The sequence below is a fragment of the Tetrao urogallus genome (assembly GCF_951394365.1).
Source record: "Tetrao urogallus genome assembly, chromosome: 2".
Taxonomy (NCBI): domain Eukaryota; kingdom Metazoa; phylum Chordata; class Aves; order Galliformes; family Phasianidae; genus Tetrao; species Tetrao urogallus.
In genome coordinates this window covers 54,420,623-54,438,463 of record NC_136814.1, presented here as the reverse complement: position 1 = coordinate 54,438,463, position 17,841 = coordinate 54,420,623, and the positions used below count along the sequence as shown (strand labels likewise).

Here is a 17,841-nt window from a genome sequence, read left to right as displayed (position 1 = left end):
AAGCCATTTGCTCTTTCCTGTCATTTCTGGAGGGAACTTGGATTATGAAGATGGTGTGGTTTACAGACAATCCTGTCAGAAGATTTCCAGTGGATCGATTGGCCTTCTGTGTCTAACTGAAATAGCAGATGCAGTGGGACACCAGAATAGCATTTCACTGACACAGACAAACTGTCAAGTCTTGTTTGTGCAAGAGAATAATATATATAAGCTATTATTGAGTATATGAGTATCATCTAAGCCAATGTGTTGGGAACTAAGGTGATAGGAACCAAGTAAAAGGAAACTACCAACTTTTTTAGTCTTGGTTGATAACTACACGTTTAAAGCAATCTAAGCTGTTCCTCTCTGCTTTTAGGAAACAGTCTCGTAACACTGCTTTGTCACCTCTTCAATGTGCATGGACTTATTCACCATTTCCAGCTAGATATGGTTACATTGCATAGGTTTTTAGGTAAGTGCTCACCTTTAAATCATCATTAAATGCAGGTTGCAGCTTAAATAGAGCCTCAAAAAAGGCATTGGCTTGTTCTGCATATCTGTGCAAAATCACAATGTTGTTTTAATTACTTCAAATATTTCTGTGATATCTACTAGGGTACAATTAACAGGCAGTAGGGGGTCTCAATTCAATACTTGTTAGGTCAGTTGAGTGTCTTAAAAGACTCTGTATTGGACTTAAGCATCTCAGTACCACAGTTGCACTGATGATTTAGAAAAATGTCATGCAGAGATGTGGCAGGCAGAGGAGGCCCACACAGACAGATGTGCATTGCAAGACCTACCCGTGCACAATACAATTGTGGTACAGCAGCATTATTTCACTAATAGACCACTGAGACCCAGGGCAGTTAAAAGCTTAAGTGCAAAATTTAACAAATTATATCAAGCTGTCTACACTGAACAGTGTTGATGAAAGCCCCTGCTGCTGTTACTGCCAACAGAAATATTAGCCCCATGCTGTTTGTGAACCAAAGGAAGGAATTGGCCAAAATCAATTGCTTTCTGCATTATGTTTTGAATGCAGCTGAATGCTGTTTTTTCTGAGTGTCAGATAGAGTTTCAAAGGCAGGATCTCTTAAAAAAAAATGCACCAATTACTTCTGGAAGTCTTTCCTCTGATGTGGAGACAGATCTCCCTGGCTATTCTAGCTGCTGTGGCCTGACATGAGGTGAATATTCAGTTAATGAGAGCTGAAGCACGGAGGGTATAAAGGGTTACTCACTATAACTTCCGATTAACTGAAAACAATGTGTAGGCTGGGATTTGCTTTGATGTAGCCCAGGCTGGAAACAAGCACTGTGGTAATTTTATCTGTTTGATAAATTTGATGGTGTGAAGAAGAGCATTTTGGGTGAGGGCACATGCAACTTCTACCATTTGAGTTGCATTGCCCCAAAATGATGCAGGCATTGCTGCAAAGAGCAGGTGAACGTGAAGTACAAACCTCAGTGGTCTTCTGTGCTAGTGCAAATGAGAGTTAACAGGGATGCATTCAGATGGAACTCTTCCAGTTCCACAAACTGAAACAGGAGGAGAGACTAGTATTTTAAAATGGAAGCACAGATGTGGCTGTCACAGGAGATCTTTCTTCAAATACGCAAATGCAGTATCTTTTAATTCTCTGTAGGAATGCCTTGGACTGTAGTCCTCAAACAGCAAATGGTGCCAGGATGTGAGGGCCTCTCCTCCTGCTGCTGTAAATCAGACTGTACTGCCGTAATGACATATTACTCCCCCGTGACAGCAGCCTAAATAATTACACTCCGTTGTGGATAAGTTTGCCTTTCTTCCTTGTTTGTTTTACTCCTGAATGAGAGCCTTCACTAAGGCAAGAAAGAGTTGATTTATGAACTAGACCAAGTGTATCCCCATGGGCCTCACAAATCCTTTCATGCATTTTTTTTTTTTTTTTTTTTCTGAAGGTATCGCAATAAGAGCACCAGTCTAAGTTACAGGTATTTGAAGAAACTCCTTAGGCAGCTGAAGGCAAAACCTCAAATTGTATTTTAAACCCAGTTCCCAGTTGTGGTCATGGAATTCAGAGACAAAAGGATCTTTGTGTTCTGTTTTGTTTTCCAGTTATGGTTCAAGAAGATTACCACAGCCAGAATCCTTACCACAATGCTGTCCACGCTGCTGACGTCACGCAGGCTATGCACTGCTATCTAAGGGAGCCTAAGGTAAGGACAGCCTTTCACATTGACGTTGCTTTCAGATAATGCTCAAAGTTGCTTTTCCAGGATTAAAAAAAGCAAACACTTAAGTACTATTTTTTAGATAGCAGAAAATTATTGCAAACTTGAAGTCAGCTTACGATTTCAAACAAGCTACTCAAGTCACCTCCCCTCCTGTGAATTATGTGTCTAGGTGCTGTTGTATGAGCTCTGGCAAGTTTTGCTGTGACAGTGTCACCAACCATCCACCTGATGTGGCAGTCCTCCCAGCAGTGCCAGTAGAAGGCAGTGCCCGCCCATGCCTCGGTCACTTCAGGGCATCAGCCCTCATGTCAGTATTTCAACACACTAAATTTGGCAGTGGAACACCAAAAGTGGGCATACAATCCCTTTGACTGGTCTTGTTGAAAGGGTGTCCTCTACATGAGCCAGCAGCAGCTTCTTAAATGTTGCAGTAAGCCCTCACAAAATGAGAATTAGACAAATTATGATGTTATTTAATGCATTATTGGAAGGCACTTTAATACTGTAATCATAGAATCATAGAATGGTTTAGGTTGGAAGGAACCCTTAAGATCATCTAGTCCCCTAGACCATAGGCTATAGGCAGAGACACCTCTCTTTAGACCAGGTTGCTCACAGCCCCATCCAGCCTGGCATTGATTGCTTCCAGAGAGAGGCATCCACAACTTTTCTGGGCAACCTGTTCCAGTGTCTCACCACCCTCACAGTAAAGAATTTCTTCCTAATATCTTGTCTAAAAACCTCTTCCAGTTAAAAATGATTTCCCCTTTTCCTGTCACTACACGCCCTTATAAAAAGTTCATCCCCAGCTTTCCTGTAGGCCTCCTAAATAATGCTGAGCCACAGTATAAAAGCATAACTAATCTTTCCTGACCTGACTTAAACAAAACAAAATTATGCTAGAATTAGCAAATGTTTTGACCAGAATATAAAAATTGTGAGGACAGGAGGAAGCCTCAGTTTTCCTTCACTTCCATCTCCTGCAAGATCTGCAAGTCTCTCCTGACAAAAAGTGCAGAGGACGGCCAGCATCCATCTCTGTACGAAACTTGTTAATTCCTCATCCCAGCATGCTTCTTTCGTATCATAGACTGTACACACTCATCACACTAGTAATAACTAACTCACTCTCAGAAACATTAGATACTAAGTCTTTTGGTTTTCTTTTTTTTTTTTTTTCCAGTGACAACACAATTTGCTTCTGAATAATAAACTACATAGTAGAAAAAGTCTGGGTGGTTTTTTCAGATTTGTATGTCTGAAGTTGGAAAATTAAATAATACTCTTCTATAAAATACCAGCATCTGATCTGACATAATCTAATGGCCCATTTTGAAATTTCAAAAATTTGTAAGCACTGCATTTTAAGCATAATGCTGTTCCAGAAAAGTGAAGCATGATGTGTTGTTGGTGTTGTTAAATAATGAGCGAGGATACTAACACACACTGGCCTGCTGGTGTACTTACTATTTTAAACTGAATCTTTTAGTTTAAAACCTCTCAAAAACCTGTATAACAATCCATATATTGCTATAAACAACAAAAAGATGAGAAATACAGATTGTAGTAACGTTAACATAGTCTGATTCTTTGTAGATATTTGTTCAATAGTCACCTCGAAAAGGTTGTTCTCAGTTTATTAGTTTATTTTGTTTTTGATGTCTGTGTACAAAACTGAGCAGTTCCATGTAGTCAGCTGGTTTGTTTGTCTGCCAAAAGGGAGGGATGAGGCCAGGGTAAGTGTTTATTGTTTGCTTTCTTGTTGTGATTAATATGTGATTCAGCTTGCCAGCTTCCTCACCCCATCGGACATCATGCTTGGACTGCTGGCTGCTGCAGCTCACGATGTGGATCATCCAGGGGTCAACCAGCCATTTCTGATCAAAACGAAACACCACCTTGCCAGTCTGTACCAGGTAAAAATACTTACCAGGTTGATAATAGGTACAATGGTGTCAGTTTGTATTTCTTTTTTTCTTGAGCAAGCACGTAAACAGCAAGGATGTCTTAAATTGGCATGTTAAAGGGAACTTTTGCTTCACGTGACTCTAGGAAAATGGAACAACTAATGAATGCAGCAACTTAAAAAAAAAAAAAAAAAAAAAAAAACAAGATTAAAAAAACAAAGGAAGAGTTGTAGATATTTACACAAACATCCCAGAGGTATAAGGAAAGGACTTTAAAGCAGCCACCATAGGTCATGCCACAGACTGTCTAGACCAGTGTCCTGTTTCTGAGAGCAACCACTAAAAGATACCAGAGAGAAACAGATGCCTGGGATAAATACAGTATTGTCTCTCACCTGGTAGTTATCCTCTCTACTCCAACAAGCAGTAGTGGAAGGCTCCCTGAAATGAAAGTACAGCTCACTGATGGGTCAATGACCATCAATGAACCCATCCTCCACTGTTTTCTGTGGTCTTTTCTGAACCTGTTTAAACCTTTGGCCCATGTCAGTTACTGCATTTTATCTGCAGTTGTCATTTATGTATAATCAGGCTATCTTTGCTTGCATGTGTATGGTATATGTACATCTCTGTATTTATAGACTTGAGCGATGCCATAAATCATTTTGGTTTCACTAAATGTAATTCATAGTAATTAAATGGTGATTGTAGGGATGTAGGGATTTCTATCCTTCAGAAGAGTCGACTTCAGCCTTTGTAAGAAGGTATCAGAAATAGAATATTCTAAGTTAAAAATTAATCTAACTGAGGAAGACTCATTAATAGCTGTGTTTCTGTGAAAATAGAAATCAAGAGTTTGCTGTGACTTGCTTTGTATATGTCAAGAGGTTATCTGTTGTTTTGCCCTACCCAAGCAACATTTGAGTTTAACGTAAGAAATTGGTGGTATGTTCAATTGTCCTTGTGCCCTGAGACACAGAAAGAAGCTGGGCCCTGGGATTCCCAGCTAGAACACGCTGATGCTGAAAGACTCCAACCTTTATGACTGGCCCTGTCACAGATTGGAGATTTTGCCATAGTCCTGAAGTTTTTGTTAGGGCAGTCCTCTAGTTTTTAGGCAGTATTTGTGACAGAGACTTCCTAACATTCTGCTTTTAAAATAAATCTCTGCTACTGATAATTTCTCAAAAAATAATTTTAAAAAAGTGTGGGAAAGTAACCTCTAGAGATCGGAGCTAAAAACACCAGCCTGCAAGCCATCACATGGATTTTCTCCCTGCTTGGATTATCTCCCCTCCAGCCTAAGTGATCAGATAACTAATGGCAATTAGGCTTAATAAGGCAGTAGAGTGTACCTAGGTGGAATAGCTGACTCCTAATTGTTGGCAACAGCTTCAGGGATTCTGGCTGCCTGCATTTAACAGGGGTGTCATATGACTTCATGCTCACTTGTCACATGTTAAGTTGACCTTTCCTTTTCCCTGCTCCATGTACTTTAAATATGGGATACTGGATGCTGTACTGGCTTTAAGTTCTCAAATAGCAGCAGGCAAAGAGCGGGAATTTACAGAAATGGAAATCTGGATTGAATCCCTGACTTTTTTTTTCCTTTGGGTAACTATTAGTTCGATGCAAGGATGTGCTTGGATGCCTACATGCTAAGTCGTGCTTTGGCTCTCCTTCAGTGTGACCAAATGTCAGGCAAACAGGTTTCCATATAGAGCTCAGGAGTGCTCCATGCCAGCACAGTAAAAGTAGAGGCAGAGCAGAGGCTGACAGTCTCTCAAACTCAGCTGTGAGCCAGCCAGAGAGAAAAGGAAACAAGCGCCTCTCTCCACGCAGGTAAAGCATTTGATGAGCCGTGCTTCAGAGGGAGAACTGAGGTCTGACAAGGTGGGCAGAGGGCCCCCCAGTGTGCTCTGCTCTGTGCAGGTGGCTGAGAGCAGCCACTGCCAAGAGGTACAGAGACAAAAACAAAATGCAAAACACTTCTGTTGGAGTTCTGCTTGTAGCTGAGAGCAGGCAGGAGAACAGAAGGGAGAAATCTCCCTATAAACACAAGAAAAGATGGGTATTACACACGTGCATCTACAGTGTTTTGATTTGAAATTAACTTTATGCCATATTTTAATTCAGCAAGCCCAGCGTAATCTTTTCACAGATATGCTTGCTCTGCATTCTTGACCCAGCAATCTTTCCATGTTTATGTTGATAGTATGACAGAAGAGAAATGCAGACAACCCAGTAGCAATAGCTTAGCTCAAAACAGCTGCAGCAGGCATGCAGGGGCATCCCTTATTTTTTCCTTGGTCAGAGCACAGGGGTGCAGAAGCCCATCCTGATATATTTAGGCAAGAAGAGAAGAAGGATATTTAAGTTGGCTGATGAACAGAATTACTGTCAAAAGTCATCAGACTTGTTCTTAGCTTCATAGCTTGTTTTGAGTTCTTATGGTTGGAAAGTTGTTGTTTTGTTGTTGTTTTGTTGTTGTTTCTCCCCAGTAACTAGGGTTGATCTTAGCTAGAATACCTACAAGCACAGTGAACTTAACTCTAGAAATCCGGATAGGTTCTTCAAATTTGTCTAAAGCACAGATTTTCAGATCAGTTTTCTTTTGTTTTGTTACAGCAAACAATTTTCAACCAATTCTAGGCATCACGAGATGTGACAGATATGTAACTGTGCCATATGTACCTGCCTAATCCTTGCATGTATCCCTTTTGTTCCTACCAGAATGTTTCCGTGTTAGAAAATCATCACTGGAGATCTACAATAGGCATGCTTCGAGAATCACGGCTCCTCGCTCACCTGCCCAAGGAGGTGACGTAAGTGTCAGCTAGAGAAAATGCATCTCTTAAACTAATCCTTGGCTTCCATCACTCTCCTTCAAAGGGGCATGGGCAGAGAGGTCAGCCTTCAGAGTAGGCTGTCCAACTTTTTGGCTTGCCTGGGCTACACTGAGTGAAAAGGAGTTGTCTAGAGCCACATCTACAAAGATTGCTCCAAAAGTAATGCCTCCTAATTATTTCCATGGAAACTAGAATGAATAGAAAGAGCACGACAACACTGTTTAATGGAGCAAATTCTCAACTACAACACATTCTTTTTCAACACAGTAACCACCATTAGCTGTGCTTTTTCACTAGCAGTAAATAAGATCCTGCATGATGTGCTGATTACAAAAAAAAAAAAATCGCCACTAGCAGTGGTGACCCACCATCACTGTTACTACTGATGAAATGCACGACCCACCCACTGCCTCGCTGTGCTCACATTCGCTACTCGATCACCATCAATATTCAGCAAGCATCAATAAATGCCAGTGGGTGCCATTGTTTCCGTATGGAGGAGCTCCGTGACATGCACTGCTTCATGCCATTCTGTCACTGTCCCTCTGCTGCCATCTGTTGCACAACTGTTGGGAAGGTTCAACCCCTACTTCCTACCACCACCATCTGCTTCTGATGCCATGGGGCAACATAATAAAACAGGAGACATAACTTCCACAGCAACCCTCTTAAAAAATATAATGAATGTATATAAAGTAACTAAACTTATTTTAATTTTTAATGTTTTTATTAAAACATATACAGAAGCAACTGTATCTGTAACTGTAGTAAACTGTAGTAAAGCTAGTGGGATATGTGGCCTTCTTTCTGTGAAACTAACGCATCAGTTTGGTTTGATGGCAGTGGCTGCAATTCTCAGTGAGCTCTCAAGGTGTTTATCAGAGACTTTCTCATGAAAAGCGTCCTGTGGGCTGCAGGTTGGATGTGTCTGGAGTAGGCGGAATGTCCTGCTGCTCTCACCAAGAAATGGAGATCAAGACAATGAATACCCTGCAATACTAAGATTTAATTGCAGGTGACCTTCCCAGGAATATGAACAAGTTACCTGGAAGCAGTAAGCTGTGTTCCCCTCTAGAAATCCTTCACATCAAACCGACAACTTCTGTTCAGTACTACTTTAAAGCTGCATTATTCAGCACCCAGCTCAGAGCAGCTGGAGTAAGATGTGTTTTTCTGGATGCACCATGTTATTTGTTTTTGCCTTTCCTAGTCCTTTCTGGAAGCTTTCACATCCACCTACACAAACAAGTGTTTTTCTTCCCCATTATCCCTTCCTGCCAAAGCCATTTAAGCAGCTAGAGCAGTTGTATCCTATCAACCCAGCAGAAAATAACCAATCTGATCAGTTTGGATCCATAAAGATCGTGGAAGCTTTATGCTAGCTGTGGTTTATAGCAGATTGTTTTGAGCTATTAGAATCCAATGGTTCCATGACTGATGGGGCTTATTTTCCTTAATTGCAGACAAGACATCGAACAGCAGTTAGGCTCCCTGATCTTGGCAACAGACATCAACAGACAAAATGAGTTTTTGATTCGTCTGAAATCTCACCTTGACAATCAGGATTTGAGACTGGAGGATGCACGAGACAGACATTTTATGCTTCAGGTAAGTTCTAAAAATTTGTTACCGCTATTGTTTTCTTACTTATTTCTCAAGTAATGGTATTTCCTAGTACACATTAAAATAGTATAGGACAGCATGTCTGACCAACCGCATCACCTCACCTACCACTACCTCCTCTGTTACCTCCACCTGGCATGTCAGGAAAGCTTAAGATGCCTCTACTATTACCTTACGTGATCTCCTTGAGTTAAAAAGCTGAGAATGCAGCAGAAACATGAGTGTCACATGCTTAGAAATGATGATAAGCTACTAATTATTTCTAGGCCACCACATCTCTTTCAGATAATGCCTCTATTTTGTTCTCCTTGTGGCAAATATCGCTTTGCTGGTGTTATTTTCTAGTGATGTGCAGGAGTGCCCCCTTCTCGGTGTTCTTCCCCAGACAACCTGACATCAGGTGTTCAAGATCTGTTCCTGTGACTGATGTTCATAAGCTGTCTCTGTGGAAACAGCTGTTGCCATGGCAGCAGGTGTTTCTCTACTGGATCTTTCCAGCTAATGAAGAAACCATGTTTTATTTAAAAATCAAACTGATTCAAACTGATTCTTTCAGCTAAGCTTCAGTCATTAACAGGCTCTTCAAAATTAACCTCTACCTATTAACGCATTATTGTGATTAAAGTAGCTGTATATACGTGATTCTGTGCAGAAATGACATCAATTTCTTTTTAAATACGTAAAAGAGTGTAATCATTGTCATTTACAAAACAAACATTTTCACATTTGCACTCTGTCGAGGTTATGGGAAAGGTGACAGCTGTGAGGAAGTAAGTGCTGATCTGTTGCTTCTTCCCCTTCCAGAAGCGTGAGAAATGCAGAGATCTGCTAGTCTGTTCTCCATGAAACATGGTTTTCTGTCAGGTTCCTGCACAGCCCGCGCAGGGCAGGATGATGGGCTTATCATATTTCTGGATAGATTAGGCAAGACAGTTAGGCAAATGCACAGGGCTTACAGTTCTCAACTGTAGCAAAAAACTGTAGCACTTCCTTGAAGATAGATAGAAACTAGGACAGAGGCCTGGTGAGATTTGTTTAGTTGGAGGATTATTTGTGGAAGAAAGAAAAAAAAAGAAAACAAGGAGTTTTAACCTATCAAAGAATCTTGTTTTAATACACAGTAATATACAGTAATGTTAAGCCTACTCAATTTAATCCAGAAAGAAAAGAGGCTTGGAGACCTCCCTCCTCTGGTTAATAGATACGAATTTATACAGGAAACACTTCTGTTTTCCTCTCTGAGTGCCAGATGAATTCTGCCCTCTGTCCTGCTGACTAACTGTGTTCAGGTTATCTGGGAAGATGAGAGGCTCACAGCACCTTGTTCCAAGCAGTAAGATAGACAGACCATTACATAGCTCACTTTTCCAAAGCAGTTACTTGATTGTAAAAATCTCTTGCCATGCTGTACTCATTCCTCTGCAAAGCACGTAATAGCACTAGTTAGCTAAGTGAATGCCAGACAGAGGCAATGCAGAGGGCCCTGTGCTGAGTGTTGTAAAGGAAAACACACAGACATTAAAATGAAGTGTAACTAAAGTGAGATGAGAGGTCGCTCAGACCACAGGGAAGAGACGCCCAAATGGTCTCACACAGGCTTGGCTCGTCCTTCCCTCAGCATCCCACGTGGAGCTGAGCCAGGCAATCAGCAGGAGCCAGCCTGCAGCTTGTCTTGGCTTGCTCCTAGCAGGGAATATCCAGAAGATTTTGCCATCTTGGAATTTGGCCCTCCTCTTGTTCTCACTGCAGTAAACCATAGGGCTGAATGAAAGGTTTGTTAGCAGCTGAAGTAACTGTTCTTTCCTCAAAAGGAGTATTTGGGTGAGACTCAACACCCAACAGGTGATCTTAACCCTTCCTGCTAGTGAGGCCTGGGAGTTTCACGACTGCAGATTTACCACTGAAGCACTCCTGGATAACAATCTCTTTTCTCGCTGCCACTTTTCTCCTTTGCTTTCAGATTGCACTCAAGTGTGCTGACATCTGCAACCCCTGCCGGCTGTGGGAACTGAGCAAGCAGTGGAGCGAGAGGGTCTGCGAGGAGTTCTACCGCCAAGGTCAGCCCCTGCCCTGTGCTCGGGACACAGAGCTGCTACGTGGCGGCAGCCTGCCTCAGGCCTCAAATCCTCTCACAGTGTGCTGCATTTCAGCTCTTCAATTTCACAGAGGAACCCACAGCTTGCCTCCTCACTGAGAACCCTCAAGCCAGCCTTAGCATTTCCAAGCTGAAATCATGTCAGGGCTACAGTACGCTAAAATCGCGGACTGGCTTAGTTTGGAAGGGATCATCTAGTTCCACCACAGGCAGGGTTGCCATCCTCTAAATCAGGCACTAGATAAAGCTGTCCAGGGCCCCATCCAGCCTGGCCTTGAATCATCCCACCAGCCGCTGTGTTTTATCTCACGTTCAGACTCTCACTGCAGCTCCTACAGCAGTCTCACCCTCTGAGTTTCCCAAACATGACACGCTCTTCTGCGTACAAATGTAGAGAGTTCAAAAGCAGTTCCCCAGCATGGCAAGCCCACCTCACATGGCTTACAGGAACAAAGTAGGCAAGCCAGTACTCTGCTAGAACCTATTGCAAATGCTTCAGACCCCTGCAGAGAGCTCAGTCATGCAGGGCTTTTTTTAAACACAGTAATTGCACCATTTGGCTCTATCTGCATAGGCAAGGTCATGCTGTGCTACAGCACGGACGGGGTACAACAGAGTTTAATCACTGCTAAATTCTTTGTTTGCAGCATCCTGAGAGCCTCAGGCAAGCAGTACAAATTCTGGAAGAGCACACAATGAAGTACTCAATTCAGTTAAAATTCTGCTGTATGAAATTATTAAGCAACATTTAGGCTGGTACCTGGTACAGCTAGTCCTAACACTAACAAGCAAGGACAAATAGGACAAGTTAATTTTTGGCCAATGTCAGTTTAAGCCAGTGAAATGTCTTCGACTTCAATGCTTTTGCAGTAACAGAAGCGACTTGCAGGATGTGGGTTTGTGTTATCAGATGTATAGCCAAGACATGAGGGCAGTGCCCCACTTGTCCCATACCACATCGTTAGGGCCTTGAGGGATCACGCTAAGAAAGGCAGCAGCCCCAGCTCTTGCAAACTTTTGCTTTTTCACCAAGACTCCAAACCAAACACGCCAGCAGAATTTCTAAAATACACCTCTGAGACCAGTTATATGCACTATACATAGACCAGTTAGAGCTGTACAAGGAAAATAAGAGCAGTATATGTGGGAGAATGTACAAAAAACACAGTTTGACTGTCAGTAGCGGCTGTGTAATCCTGGTAAGTGTGCACAAAAGAAAAAAAAAATGTATACCATAGAGTAAGACATCATTATTACTTAAAATAATATGTATTATTTTAGAACTTTCAACCTCCTTAAAAACAATGCTGGGTCTAAAAGGTATTTTTTGTGACATTTGAAAACCATTGCTCCTCTGGTCTGATTTTAACTACAGATGAGGCAGGTAATACCAGAATTAGTGCACTGTTTAATTTTCCTTCTGTTGTGCATACAGAAGTTTGAGCTCTTTTGTTTTTGGTTGTGTGGGTTTTTTTTTTTTTTTTCTTTTTTTTTTTTTTTTTTTTTTTAACAAAACATTTCTAATGCCATTTTAATAGCATTTGGTTGTTTGTGAAGCTCAAAATGTTTCCCTGGTATTTCCTAACTACCTAGTTAAAATGAAAACAGTCTCCTCACATTTAAAACTCAATTGTGTGTGTAATAGAGAGAAAGGTAAGGCTTAGGAATGCACATAGTAAGTACAGGACTATAGAGTAAAAAATTCAAGTCAAAACTGTCCACTAGTGGGTATAAAATAAAAGTGTTTTTAAACAGAAACAGTGGATATGAAGCAGAATGTTTCTTCTGGTTGAATATGATGTTTTGTCTGCTGTAGCATAATGTTATTTATGGATACGTTTCTTCTAAATAGCACTTGCAGTATCCTTATTAGTAAATAAAATAGACAAGCAGAACAGCACAGCTTGTACACAGCTGTGCCGTAGGTGGGCAATAGTCTGTACCCCAAAGACTTGCAGCCTGGTAGTGTCTCTGAGACTGTAAACAATCACAAAAGATGAGTGTTCCACTCACAGTGTTTAAAAAAATACTGATTTGCTGCAATCGTTTAATGGGCTAATGCTTGAATGTGGAAACCAAATTTCCCCTCTGAGACAGGTGGTTGCTGTCTGCATGGCAACAGCATCTTCAACTGGAGCAATCAGAGCTGCTTTGCTGCTGAGCTCTTGTATGCAGCTGACCTGTGGTCCTCTCCTGCCACTGCAGCATCTGTGTGATCATTGCTATCCATTGCCTTTAGGCATAAAAGAAATGTTTTAACGTTCTTAGCTATCATGGAATGACCAGGGTTGAAAAGGAGCACAATGATCATCTAGTTTCAACGCTCCTGCTGTGTGCAGGGTCACCAACCACTAGACCAGGCTGGAATGCAGCTATGTATGGGAGTGTCCTGTATGATCCTTTCTGCGCCTGCAGGAGCAGTTTCTACTGACTGTTTTTAAGCATTGTCTCAGTGCCCAATTTAGTCGATTTTGCTGCAGTTGGGGTGGCAGCAAGGGTGAGCAGATCCTTCACCCAGCTGTTTATCAACAGTTTAAAGCAGAGTGTGGGCTAGTCACTGCAGAAGTCTTCAGGACAGTTCCAGGTTCACAACCAGAAACTCATCCTTCACTTGATCCCATACTGTGTTGTGAAAGGGGCAAGGAGGTCAGTCAACCACTTTGTTTCAAGTCCATTGTGTGCAGAAGACTGTGTGAGGATTTCCTGGACTACCAAGGGAATTAATGATGCAAGTTCAGCATAAACATAGATCCCATACCCAACCACATGTGACATAAATGTAAGACAAACTTGAATTACATCCTTTTTTCACATTTATAACCTCAGTCCTATGATTTTTAACACATGAATTGTTACTCTGGCTTGTAGTAGTGCCAGGCACCATCATCCTTCAACAGCTTTTTTCACAAGCACACAGTAGCAACCCACACTGCAACACAGCAGCTATCTTAAAAAGGAAGATTCTCAAACACTTAAGTGCTTACATTTAATGTTCATTCAAAAGTCACCTTTCCTTAGAGAGATTTTTCTTCTTTGCATGCTTACTCGGTTTGATACCTTGAAGAAAAAAAGATTAAAAAAAAAGGTATACTTGGACATTTAACGTGGTTCTCACTGGTGCCAGGTTCCAGCTGCTCAAAACTGTACAGCTGCAGTCATTGTATGAGTCTGATGCAGGTATGGAGACAAAAGTAGCAGAAATTCTTATTTTTTTTTTAATGTTGTAGGTGACCTGGAACAAAAATTTGAACTGGAAATAAGCCCACTTTGTAATCAACAGAAGGATACAATACCAAGCATTCAGATTGGTAAGTATTAGCTTCATTCTGTCTCCTCTGTGTTTATCTCAGTGTGGCACAAGCTCAAACAGAAACTGAAACACGATACGTGATAAAATCCATCTGGAACATAAACCCAGTGAATCAGCAGCAAAGGTCAGCTTTGTGAATACTGAACACCTGATCTAGGATTGACTTCTTGCTGTCTTCATCAGTTGACACACGACATTGTTTCAAATGCGTCATCAGCCAGTTGCAAGCTTATTTCTGTGGAATACTTTGGCTGTTTGGGATGATGAGGGAAAAGCATCCCCATGACTGCTGAGCGCACTGCAAAACCTCTCATTTAAAGTAGCAACAACATTATTTTCCTGTCCAGTTTCCTGCAGATTCTTCATAAACACTCCACAGTATGATGCTCCTGCAGAATCCAGAACATGGAAAGATTCATTAAGAGCCTTCAGGCCATATGCATTGTTGCCTTAGTTCTCTGAGTATCTGAGGGCATCCAGTCAGGGCAGCAACTCCAGTTTCTTCATCTTCCCTTCTTTTTAAAAACATCTGAGCTGTCCTCCATAAAGCCTGACACACTACCTGCAAAGAACTGAGCAGTTCTCTCCTCTGTGCTACACACTGCCATCCCCACAGCCTCCCCTTGCTGGACAGCAGATTGATTTCAAGCAGCGAGCAAGTTTCCATGACAGTGTTTGCAGATGACACTCAGCAGCCCAGTGGTTACTGTGTAGTTCACATTTCCATAAATGCATTTGCAGTTTCGCACCATATGCATGGGATGTTAAGCAGACAGCTGTATAACCATTAAATACTACCTGTCTCACACCAGAATGATTGCTTCTGAAGTGTTTATCTTCCTCTTCCAGAAAGTAATTTAATGTAAGTTGTCTCTTAACCCAACTCTATTGTTACAGCAAACTGCAGATACCATATGTAGATAAACCTGCTATCATTTGTCTGTCCCCATATAAAAGCAAGGATGCAATCATACACTAAAATGGGTTTTGAAGTATCCTTTTTTCTGAACTCGATTTTGTGGGAATCAAACTCCAGTTTATGACTTAGAAGTTTTATTTCCATTTGTTTTCATCTATCAGCGATTTTGCCAGAAGTACGATAACTTAAATACAAGCTTTTCCTGTTCATAAATACAACCCCATGCTAAGGTCACTCCTCAGCAGTCAGAACAGACTTATTTCTAACTTAGAGAAGCTGTTGCATAGTCTTCCCATGTGATATTAAAGGCCAGCACAGACATCTCAACTGCTGTCCTTGTCTGCACTCTGCAGTACAAAAGATATTTATGAATAGGACAGTATTCAGAAGCCCACAAGCTACTGCAGCCTGGAAAGTTCTGGAATAGGAAGCAGAATAGCCACAGCAGCACTTACTGCTATTGCAGCGGTAACTTCAAGCACTTTAAGGGGCTTAGATGCCACTACAACTCCTCTCATATCTCATGCACAGCTGCAGCTGGGAACCTGTTCCCCTTTTTCTAGAATAACTAAAATTTGACACTAAAAACCAGTGTCAGTTTTTTCTTTTCCCCAAGCTTACCCCAGACAGACAGATCCCAATCTTGGTGATGTGTGCTGGTCAAAAGTTGCCTGTTTCAAGAGGAACTGATAGTTGCTTGAAGGTTTATTGTCATTTCTCCTCAAAGTTTTCACAACTTGTAGCACTGTACTCTGCTGAGGTGCTACAGGGGATAATGCACTCAGGCAATGAATTTGCTCCTCACCTGCTGTACTCTCTTTCCCTAGGGTTCATGACGTACATTGTAGAGCCACTCTTTGAGAGGTGGGCCCAGTTTACAGGAGATACGCCCTTATCTGAAAACATGTTAAACCATCTCAGGAGGAACAAGGCAAAGTGGAGGAGTTTGCTCCATAAGCAACACAGCAGTAGTAGGAGCAATGACCACTCAGGTCAAGTAACTGACAGCCAGGAACAGACTTTAAACGAAGAAGAAACTCCTTAGTGGCAGCTTTGCACTTTTCCTTATAGCACTGCTATCTTCGTCTTGATCACAGCAGCAAGCAAAATTCTGAGGAGCTAGGAGCCTCTTGTCTAGACCATGGAAAGGGAAGAAACAGCAAAGCAGATGCTCTAAGGGTCCTTATGAACAAGCCCGTGGTTCTGCTGGTTCCTTTCTGGATCTCCATCTTTCTCTCCCCTCTCTTCATTCTGCACATGCCTGATGCCATCCGTCACTTCAGATCATGAACTGCTTGAATGCAGGTCGAGCCAGCAGAGCTGAAGCCAAGCCAGTTACTGCTGCCATGAAGCAGGGAGGATTACTGAGAGAACAGGGGAGGATAGAGGCACTCTTGGTTATGTATTCATTTACCATGAGTCATACTGTGACATCTGTACAAAGTCCCAGAGCACCATACGCTTTCCAGTCCAGCAGCTGGGCTGCGCATGAAACCACCAGCATCTTCAGAACCCAGAGGACACTGGTTGAATGAGACAGCGCTCACAGAGGGCAGAGAGAATACGGTTATTTTAGTAATTAAAATAAAAGCCTTTTTAACTTTTGTATTCTGTGCACTAAACAGATGTATGAACTTTGGACTGAAGTTACACAACTCCATGTACACAACTCCAGTGTAACAAGGCTCATTTTGGTAATCATTTTTATGCCACTTTGGGTAAAAGAAAGACGGGCATCTTCTCATTGCAAGGAACGGTATTCCCTGGCAAATGAAAGGGAAGGTGTTGTACAGTCTAACCCTTTGAAACACGAACAGATCTACCTTTTGAGTACTGTTTCAAGTAATGTGTTTATATTCATATGTGTACATTTTCTGTAAATATGAGACGCTACTGATTCCCATGCCAAAATACTGGAGTATTGTGGGATTGCTACCTGTAAAAAACATTGGCACTGTGAACAGAATACTGTTAGTTTTAATACAAGAGAAACCATTTGTAAATATGGTATAGAGTTTATTAATATTCACCATTGTTTGTGGATAAAAGCCTTAACTTTTAGCATCCTTCATCTTCTGATAGCTGCCAAAATCATATGATTACAAGATACAATTCTGTACTGCCTTTCCACTATCAAAGGTATATCACAGGTCATTAAGGAATGAAGCCTGGCAGGACAACTTCTTGAAAACTTCAAACACATTCCATATGGATCCGTGCTGTTAAAACCGTAGCACCCTGCACATTCAGTATAGGCAAAGGCTTCACAGAGCCTGAAGTTTTTGTTCAAAACAAACAAGCAAAGCCAGAAGCCCACAGCTACAACCACAGTTCAACAATTCAATCAAATTAACATTTATTCAAGAGTGAATTTTTATTAAATAGCATAGTGAACTAAAAAGCACGACATCCTACTAATTCTGGTGTCCAGCTGTTTTCTTAAGTGATCTTGTAGTGGAGATCCCCCCTGTATTCTCTTACTTAGATAGCCAGGATATAAAGGCATTTGTATTTTTCTTTTCATTAAAAAAAAAAAAAAAAAAAAAAAAAAAAAAAAAAAAAGACAGAAAGAAAGAAAGAAAAACCTTCAACCGACTGCTAGATCTGTCTCACTCATTGAAGGAAAAAATGCTTTCAAGTCAGCCTGTAAGGAAAATCCTTGTAACTGTCGTAGTAGTTGAGGAATTCTATGAATGCTATGTTCATTTTTCTGAAAGATACATGGCCCTATTTGTGTCATAAACAGCCTCAGTTCATTCTATACGAAGCTTCCCTTAAGCTTCCATGATTTCACTGAGATTGCATTCTTGAGCACTACTGCATTGCACCAAAGCAATTGCCCTCTCTCCCCAGAGGAGCTAATCGTGTTTGAGCAAAGTGCAGCGTTGTTGTAAACCCTCAGCACATCAAATCAGCACAGCTGTTTTCCAAAAGAA

General features: G+C 41.4%; 1 protein-coding gene across 1 annotated transcript in view; it reads left to right on the top strand.

Annotated features, from left to right (window-relative positions):
- PDE7B (phosphodiesterase 7B) overlaps positions 1-15,950 on the top strand; it is a gene marked incomplete at both ends in the record, with an annotated part of 160,824 nt that extends 144,874 nt beyond the window's left edge. Inside the window, 8 exons of the mRNA XM_079550719.1 lie at positions 359-454; positions 2,084-2,184; positions 3,987-4,118; positions 6,843-6,934; positions 8,422-8,566; positions 10,542-10,638; positions 13,904-13,984; positions 15,733-15,950. Of these exons, the coding sequence (XP_079406845.1) occupies positions 359-454; positions 2,084-2,184; positions 3,987-4,118; positions 6,843-6,934; positions 8,422-8,566; positions 10,542-10,638; positions 13,904-13,984; positions 15,733-15,950 (962 nt within the window). The remainder of the gene's footprint in view (positions 1-358; positions 455-2,083; positions 2,185-3,986; positions 4,119-6,842; positions 6,935-8,421; positions 8,567-10,541; positions 10,639-13,903; positions 13,985-15,732) is intronic.
- Between the last annotated feature and the right edge of the window lie 1,891 nt (positions 15,951-17,841).